This window comes from Zootoca vivipara, chromosome 10 (genome assembly GCF_963506605.1).
Source record: "Zootoca vivipara chromosome 10, rZooViv1.1, whole genome shotgun sequence".
In the NCBI taxonomy this organism is placed as follows: domain Eukaryota; kingdom Metazoa; phylum Chordata; class Lepidosauria; order Squamata; family Lacertidae; genus Zootoca; species Zootoca vivipara.
The window spans coordinates 39,485,891-39,495,320 of NC_083285.1; the positions used below are offsets into that span (position 1 = coordinate 39,485,891).

The window sequence follows — 9,430 nt, forward strand, 5'->3', positions numbered from 1 at the left end:
AGTACAAAATAATATTTATGGTTTTGGGAGCCTCAGCTTTATATTAGTTGCTGGCATATTTATACACATTTTAACTTATCTAGTAAATGACAGCAGAACCCTTTGGCTAATGCAGCCTTGTGATAATAAAGCATAGGAGCTAAAGTTATTTAGAAATTGGGTTGAAAGGGACAACAAACAACAACATTACAAATAGTGGTTACAAATAGTGACTTAATTAAGATTTTGAAGGGGCCTCTGTTATTAGCTACATAAGCACATGATTTTTAAGACAACTGATCTCCACTGATCATTTCTATGACAGAGTAAGGTTCAACTCATAAAGCATAATTCCCATTACACAAATAATCCAGTTGTATCATAATGAAATAACCACTACTATCCAATTGGAAAAACCAAGTGGAATTGAAAACGTAACATCAGATTACCGTAAATTACTGTCATAACAATTCCCCAGCTTTTGTTACTTATCTTTAAAACAAGACTAAAGGCTGGGCTGGTATTGAGGTCAATTTAGGGCTGAGTAATGTACTTTCGTTAAAAGCTCAGCATTTTCACATTTGAATTCTTGAGAAATTCATGGATGGGTACCATGCAGAACTGGGGATTTGATAATTTTTTAAAATGTGCAAATAAGACCCATAACTTAATATCTTATTATCACCATCTGCCTCAGTTCCTCAGACATCTTCCTGAAAAAGCTCAGAAGCACTGATCTGTACCCTACATGTTTCATTGTGAAGTCAGATGCACAGGCTTCATTCTGTTGTTGTGAAATCTATTTATTCTCCTACCTTTAAACTCTCCTGTCATTCAACATACTGGCTCCTATTTGATTTCTTGCTTCAAATGTATTTAATTTTTGCTCTTAATGTTTTTAGCCATGTGCTCCTCCAGTTCTACATCTCCTTTTGCATTTGTTCTACACCCCAAGCTTGCATTTCAGTAACTTCTCAATAACAGTAGACCTTCTAGCTGAGCTTCTTTTGTTGACATATTAAATAACCCACAAGTGTTCTGAAGAGGGTTGACCCTGTTGACTTTTCTTTAAAAAGTAGGCGATTTGTATACAAAGGGGAAATCGTAAGTAAGTTTAGAAGTCAAATGTTACTGCACTGCAGACTTTATTGGCAACTATCCAGGGGAACCAGGATGCTGAACTAGATATGTCTTTGGTCTGAACCATCAGGGCTCTTCTATTACTAAACATTACAGTTGGATCCTATGCATATAGTCTCAATCCTATTCTCATCCAACTAATGAAACTAAAGGGTTGAATGATACTGTTAATTAAGGGTGTGTGGCTTTCTTTATATGAAAGTTAAGGGCACATTCGTTTATGAGGCTGTTTAGGTTCTGTTGTCCTTTCCTTTCAACATTCAAAGTAATACTGTATGTATTCCAATATACTTCCTTCAATATAAGGTTTTCAAAATTTTAACTGACTGCAGCAAGGATTATAAAATGCTTTACTATATAAATTATAATTTAGGAAAATATTGTTTTAATAACTAGCTACAAAACTATCACATCAGAACACACTTTTAATATCATTTACCAATATGCTCAATTTTCTCTCTGATAACTTCATACTCATGGGGCCAGCGTACTAGATTCAGGTGTCCAGCTGCAGGAGACAGGCCATATAAATCTCGTGGTTCACGAAGTCGTGGCACCCATTTCCCCGAGTTATATTCCAATAAAATCTGTGTGGTCCGTGGCAAAAGTTGATCATAAAAAGAATCTATAAGATTAGAGGGGGGGGAGGCGAGAAGGCATTGACTCATTTGGCCTTGGATAACTTAAATTAGACAGCCAAGTTGTCTGATACAATTGAAAAGAATAATCTCATCTGCCTATCTGACATGATTCCTGTGCTGTATTTATTTTTTTACTGTATGTATGAACTGCCTTTCCTCCAAAAGAAGCCTAGACCTTCTATCTTATAGAACATGAAGAAGCAACAATAAAGCAAGCATATACAAATAACCACAAACAAGGTATAAAATAACAAGATCATTAAAACAAAGCTCATTTGCAGCTGCTGGGCATTAAAAACAACAAAATATCAATCTGTATAAGAACACAACATTGCAGAAGTAGCAACTGTGTTTTTATAGTAATTTATAAACTGGTCCAGGCCACCCTTATCAAATTTGTTTAAGGAAGAAAATGCAGAATTTGCTTTCAAAACACTTGGGTGTGTGGTTTTGTTACGTTTTGCAAGTGCTATTATTTCTTCATTTCTATTAGCACATACCCTTTTTAGGGTGGCTACTTTATGCCTCCAGCTTCAAGGAACTCTCCTCATGCCGTCATCACATCACAGACAATTCCCCACTTGTGTGTGATCTACTTGCACACAACTGCACACACACAGCGCCAGCAACCCAGCAGTGTAGAAAGAACTGGAAAGACTTCCTGGCTCATGAGGAGACCTTCTCCAGAGCCCAAAGATGACATCCTTGTCAGGCTTTGGGGAGGGTCTCATCGCAAGCCATGAGTACTCTCAAGGGGGCTTCCACTTATGCACATTTCACTGCATAAGCAGGGAGTCGCCTGTACAGATCACAAAAATATTATTGCCACATATAAATATTGATATTATACCACCTACTGTATTTTGACAGCGAATAATAATAATAATAAATTTTTATTTATACCCCGCCCTCCCCAGTCAAAACCGGGCTCAGGGCGGCTCACACCAATAAAATTACAATAAAACATAAAAAGCAATTAATTAAAATACAGATTAAAATACAGTATTAAAATTTAAAATGCAGCCTCATTTTAAGTAGTCCATAAATCCAAGCCATGAGGGAGGAAAACACAGGGGGTCAGACTAAGTCCAACCCAAAGGCCAGGCGGAACAGCTCTGTCTTGCAGGCCCTGCAGAAAGATGACAAATCCCGCAGGGCCCTGGTCTCCTGTGAAAGAGCGCTCCACCAAGTTGGGGCCAATACTGAAAAGGCCCTGGCCCTAGTAGAGGCCAATCTAGCCACCTTATGGCTCGGGATCTCCAGAATATTGTTGTTTGTGGACCTTAAGGTCCTCCGCGGGGCATACCAGGAGAGGCGGTCCCGTAGGTACGAGGGTCCCAAGCCGCATAGGGCTTTAAAGGTCAAAACCAGCACCTTAAACCTGATCCTGTACTCCACCGGGAGCCAGTGCAGCTGGTAAAGCACTGGATGAATGTGATCCCGCGGCCGGGACCCCGTAAGGAGCCTCGCCGCAGCATTCTGCACCCGCTGGAGTTTCTGGGTCAGCTTCAAGGGCAGCCCCGCGTAGAGCGAGTTACAATAATCAAGCCTGGAGGTGACCATCACATGGATCACTGTGGCCAGATCAGGGCGAGAGAGGTAAGGGACCAACTGCTTGATACGGCGGAGATGGAAAAATGCCACCTTTGCTGTGGCTGCAACCTGCGCCTCCATGGAAAGGGAGGTGTCGAAGGTTACACCCAAACTCTTGACAGAATTGACACTAATTGAGCCCCTGCAAGAGATGGGAGTTGGCCCCCCAACCCCATGTCGTCCTGACCCAGCCAGAGGACCTCTGTCTTTGAAGGATTTAGCTTCAGTCAGCTCCCACGCAGCCATCCAGCCACAGCTTCCAAACACCTGGTCTGTGTGTCCGGGGCCGAGGCAGGGCGGCCGTCCATCAACAGATAGATCTGGGTGTCATCAGCATATTGATGACAACCCAGCCCAAAAATCCGGACAATCTGGGCAAGGGGGCGCATAAAGATATTAAAAAGCATCAGGGAAAGGATTGCGCCTTGCGGGACTCCACACACCAAGGAGTGCCGCGGCGACAACTCCCTCCCTAGCGCCACCCTCTGTCCCCGACCTGAGATAAAGGAACGCAGCCATTGTTGGACTGTGCCCTGAATCCCCACGTCGGCAAGGCGGTGGTCTAAAAGTTCGTGATCGACCATATCGAAGGCTGCTGACAAATCTAAAAGAATCAGCAGTCCCGACCCACCTCGATCCAGCTGTCTACGGAGATCATCTGTTAAGGCGACCAGAGCTGTCTCGGTCCCATGACCAGGGCGAAAGCCGGACTGAAATGGATCTAGAGCCAGTGTTTCATCCAGAAACCTACCAAGCTGTTCAGCAACCGCTCTCTCAATTATCTTACCCAGGTACGGAAGATTCGAAACCGGGCGATAATTGGATAGATCTAAAGGATCTAGAGATGTTTTCTTTAAGCTGGTAAAGCACTGGATGAATGTGATCCCACGACCGGGACCCCGTAAGGAGCCTCATTTATCCTCATGTCTGACACTGAACATGATTTCTTTAGACGTTTTTTGCAACACTATGCATGCCAGAACTTTGCTATGTTCCACCTAGCCACTAATCCTTCCCTACCCTTACCCAAATGCATTTCAGTTCACTAGTTTGACAATGAACAACGATATTCAGACCTGCAAAAAAGGCACACTGCTCAAGATCTTCTCTTAAAAATGGGTTAAAGGGATCTTCGTCCTAAAAAAACAGAAAAAAACAGCAGAAAGTAAGGTCACGTGTTTCTTGCACACGGAAAGTGGACAAAAATATCTGAAATGCGGCACTGTGCGCTCAATAACAGTGACCATTATGATTCTAAATAAAGAAATAATTGAATTGTTTATTTTTGCTAACTTTGTACAGTACTACAGTGAAATGAAACCAAGAGGGTATCATGAAAGAGAACAGATTGCAGGCTTTAAAATATGAAAAATAGACACACCATTAGAGACCTTAAATAAACAGTTTAATAAACAGTATATCAAGAATTGTTGGATTGTGAGCAAAGATGTAAGCAATGCCTCCCTTGTAAGTCAGATAAATGAGTTCGTTTTTCCCCATCCCCAAAGTCTGTATAGATTTCTAAACTTCTGTTGAATCTGTTGTGCATGAGTCCAATGAATTATGTTAACTGCTCATTGCATAATATCCTGCTGTGAATTTGGAAACATGTGAGAGGATTAACAGGGCCAGAATTATTATAAATGCTCCTTAGTAGTCAGTGGTGGAAATCAATGCTTGGAATGAAGTACATGGTTTCCCTCTCTCGATTTTATCTTCACAACAACACTGTGAGGTACATTAGGCTGAGACAATGACTGGCCCAAGGCCACCATGGCTATATTGGAATTCAAACCCTGGGCTCCTAGGTCCAACACTCTAACCACCACAGCACACCAGCTAGACCATGTTTCCTCTGGCATGCACAGACATAAGATATTCCCATTCTGGGATGGCAAACTAAATTTTCTTTAATGAATAAAACATTACAAGAAATAGATAATATATTCTAGAATAAAAAACCGAAGACTGAGCATACCGAATTGTAATCATCACTGGTTATTTGTTCTATGTGCTGCTTGTCCTTATCTGAATCTTCGGACATAATCTCCTGAAACCAGGCCTTTTATTTTTCTTCCACAGTCTGTAAAACACATAAAAATCAACTGTTTGAACTCTATAGCAACTTTGATTACAGCTCTTGTCACAAACAAAAAGGATGCAATAGAACCCCAGTATCCATGGCACCAATCATTTTGACCAACTAGTATTTATTATATTATGAAATAACACTTTTCCAACCTAGAGGCATTTTTCCATTTTAAGTATGTTGTTGTTTAGTCGTGTCCGACTCTTCGTGACCCCATGGACCATAGCACGCCAGGCACTCCTGTCTTGCACTGCCTCCCGTAGTTTGGTCAAACTCATGTTCGTAGCTTCGAGAACACTGTCCAACCATCTTGTCCTCTGTCGTCCCCTTCTCCTAGTGCCCTCAATCTTTCCCAACATCAGGGTCTTTTCCAAGGATTCTTCTCTTCTCATGAGGTGGCCAAAATATTTTAAGTATAGGATGTGTGAGTTCTATTACTGCCCTATGCATCACCCAATAGGTTTATAACTGAACAAAGCATACATCTCCAGATTATGTTTATTATAATTTCACTATGCAGTGTTACAATTATAATTTGCCCTTGCTTTTTGATGCTATGTAGGATGTGTATCAAAAACAACAGTCTCAGGCCTTCTTGGATGGCACAAGAGCCCCTGAGCATGGCTGCGCACCAACTACACAGATTCTGAGAAGCTGGTGAAAACAACATTACTATATATCTTCCTGGCAGTTTATTCTTGATCAACCCCTATAGTGAGGTTGTTGTTTCCATTGTCAGTCATTTTGACACAAGTAACGTTGCTGCAGGCAGCCAAAAATAAGCAGACTCAAGAGCAATGTTCCACATAGAAAATGCTGCTGATTGCTTTGGAAGTATTATACCGGTAAGTGGGACTTTGATTCTGACATCTTCATTCTCCCATTTAATCTTTTCTGCAGATCCCTAAAAAATAACTGTGGGTAGCCATTGATACGATAACAGCTTTTAATTCTCAGAGGGATAAATGTGTTAAGTCTCTTCCACCAAAGCCAACCGATAGTTTTGTGGCACTTTAAAGACTTACAAATTTATTATGGCATAAGCTTTAGTGGACTAGAGTCCATGTTATTGCCACAAAAATGTAGTGAGGATAAGACCTCAAACCATTGCTGGTCTTTCATGATGAAACACTGCATCATTATTTACCATAAGAGAGAAAAATCACAGAATGAAGACAATGGACTTTCTTCCCATCCTTTTGGAAAGCTCAGTGGTACAGCATCTGCCTTATATGCAAAAGATTACAGACTAAATTGCCGGCATCGCCATAAGAATGGGAAATACCCCATCTGAAAATCTGAAGAGACTCTGTCAATCAGTGTGTAGATAATATTAAGCTAGAATAGATGTGCCAACAATCTGACTTGGTATAAGGCAGTTTCCTACAGTCCTATGTCAGTTTTCTCAGATTTCACAGACATAGGCCACTCATTTTCAATGTTGAAAGCAAAGGTCTTGAATAATGCTAAGGGAACAGCAACAATATACTGGGCTGATATAGGACACCGAAGAGAGGGAAACGTTGCTTTCACGGTGCATATCAACTGCACAAATTCTGTCAAAGGCAAAGAGCCATCTGTGCCCTCTGCCAGGCAGTTTACGTGTGGAGTGGGGGGCCATTACTGATGAAGCAATGTAATTTTTTGTCGTGAGCAAAAGACAGTGTAACATGTTATGAAGACACACTGAATTACTCCATAAGTTTTGAATTCTAGTTGTTAACTGATTCTACTCATGAGCTGATTATTGACAATAAGTACCTATTGATCTATTTCTGCAAAACAATTGTATGTGTCTGATGCTACCTTCTCTGCTTACTGGCAGATTATGGACAACATAGTATGTGGTTTTGCTGTGTGTTAAGATTTATTTTCCTTAGTAATGTAGGAAATGTATCACTTTGAAAATCAAACATTTTGCTGAGATGTATCATCTTCACAGCCTCCCTGACCAGAATGAAAAGGGGCAATAAAGCTTGCATATCCTTGTGCCCTGTCTGTATAATACAGAACTATTAAAAATGGGAAACAATTTCCGATCCCCAGAACCCACTTGAGGAAATCGTAACAGCTGTAAAAACAAAGGATGGGAAGAAGGAAAAGAAATATTAACAGACAGCAAGAACCTATGTTGCCCTTAATCTACCAATAAGCAGTCAAGGAGCACCACAAACACTTTCTTGTTTTGCTAGGCAAAAGTAAATCAATAGTGTTACCAGTAAAGGTCATATGTGATAAGGATGACTGTAAAAGCAAAGGATGAAGAGTTTCAGCACACACTCATTCTGTGCACTTATTATTTATTCAGCTACGACCAGGTACCACTCAAAATTTCAAAGTGAGGGATGCTTCTAGAGTTTTGGCCTTTATTTCAGAGTACTGTAGAAAAGAAATATTCTGGAATGAGAGGCATATTCTAGGAAGAATTTCAGCAATCACAGTTTTTCTCAGCCCTCAGGCTGTAAGACACGGTCAGCATTCCCATTAAAATGCTATTTCAGACATTTGATAAAGGTTTAACAGTTATTTTCTGTTAAGGAGGAATGCATGGAGGCAAACTAGCATACTGACAAGTCCCATGCATGGGTAGAAAGCTGGACCTCGCCTCAAATGCACTATGTAAGTACCCATAATGTACTCCAGTACCCACAATGCACACAAACACATACACAAAGCTGTGTTTGGGAACTATAGGCCCAGGGGCCAATACTGGCCCTCCAGTCTATAAATTCTCCCCAGGCCCCGCTTTACAACCTCAGCATTTTTGCCTGTCTGGATAGATGATAAAAAAGGCCTCTGGCCCCACCAACCACTTGCATATGGGCCTTGGAAAGTTGCCCAGCAGTTACTGGGCAATGTTTCCCCCACCTCCAGCCCCAGTGCAAAGGTTTGCCCAGTGATATCATCTGGGGCATTAATTCCAGGGCACTATTTAACAGAATGAGAAGTGCCCCCAAATACAGCAGTAGTACTGTACTGGATAACCATATTTTGAAGTTAGTAAAGTAATAATATGCTTTATCAACTCCCCCCCCCCTCCTGCCAAACCTCCCCGCCCCGCCCCCCAAACTCACCATTATAGCCAGAAACTAGGTAAAATTATATAACTGCACCACTGAATTTACCCTGAACTGCCAAGCTTGGGTGCTTCCAGACAGGGGCTTAATACTGAAAATGGGTCACTGAGGTATGGCAAACAGATTGGCAACAAGTTGTTTAAAAACAAAGGACGCACTGTATAGGATTTTCCTCAGGGGAAAAAAGTAGGCCTGGATTAAATGGGAAGGAATAACAGGCTGGCATTTTGATGCCAACAACGTCATGTGGACGCTGCAAAAGAGAAACACAAAAAAACAAAAAACAAACAAACGGTGGGTATGAGGAACACCTATCCCATTATAAACACCAGCCCCCCTGCCAGAGCAACAAGGCTAGGTAAATGTCACAAACATACGTGTCAGGGGCCATGAGGCACCTATTCCCACGTCCCTGGAGAGCTGCACCTGGTTTCCCCCCCCCCGCCGCCGCCGCCGCCCATTTCTGCCTACACGCCTTTCAGTGCCACAGACGCCCTTCTGTTGCCCGCACACCATTCATGCCCGCTCCTCCCTCACCTTTGAATTAACGTGTGAATGCTGATTCCCGGGTTCGGGGGTGGGGTGGGAAGGAGCCGGGAAATCCCTAACCCCGCATGGCTAAACCTCAACCCCGCCCTTGGCGGAAAAGCCCAGCCGCCAAGTCAAACCGCCGCACAGCGAGGGCGTGGCCTCGGCAGCCTCTTCGGGCCAGTGATGGCGCCGGGGCTGCTGCTCCGAGCGGAGGAGGCCGAGAAAAGACGTTGCCACGGCAACTGCGAACCGCTCGGTTCCTGGGTGGAACTGTGGCCGGACCCCCGTTCCCCCCCGCCGCCGAGAGCAGTTCCTCCGGGGCTGCTGGTCCCACCATCCCCTTCCTCTATTTAGATCTGCTCTCTGACTGCCTCCCCGTT

At 42.7% G+C, this 9,430-nt stretch overlaps 1 protein-coding gene across 1 annotated transcript in view; it reads right to left on the reverse strand.

Moving 5' to 3' along the window:
* AGBL3 (AGBL carboxypeptidase 3) overlaps positions 1-9,161 on the reverse strand; it is a 36,395-nt gene extending 27,234 nt beyond the window's left edge. Inside the window, exons 1-4 of the mRNA XM_035128513.2 lie at positions 9,057-9,161; positions 5,332-5,436; positions 4,430-4,490; positions 1,559-1,744 (exon numbers count right to left, since the gene is read on the reverse strand). Coding sequence (XP_034984404.1) covers positions 1,559-1,744; positions 4,430-4,490; positions 5,332-5,397 — 313 coding nt within the window. The 5' untranslated portion in view covers positions 5,398-5,436; positions 9,057-9,161. The remainder of the gene's footprint in view (positions 1-1,558; positions 1,745-4,429; positions 4,491-5,331; positions 5,437-9,056) is intronic.
* Between the last annotated feature and the right edge of the window lie 269 nt (positions 9,162-9,430).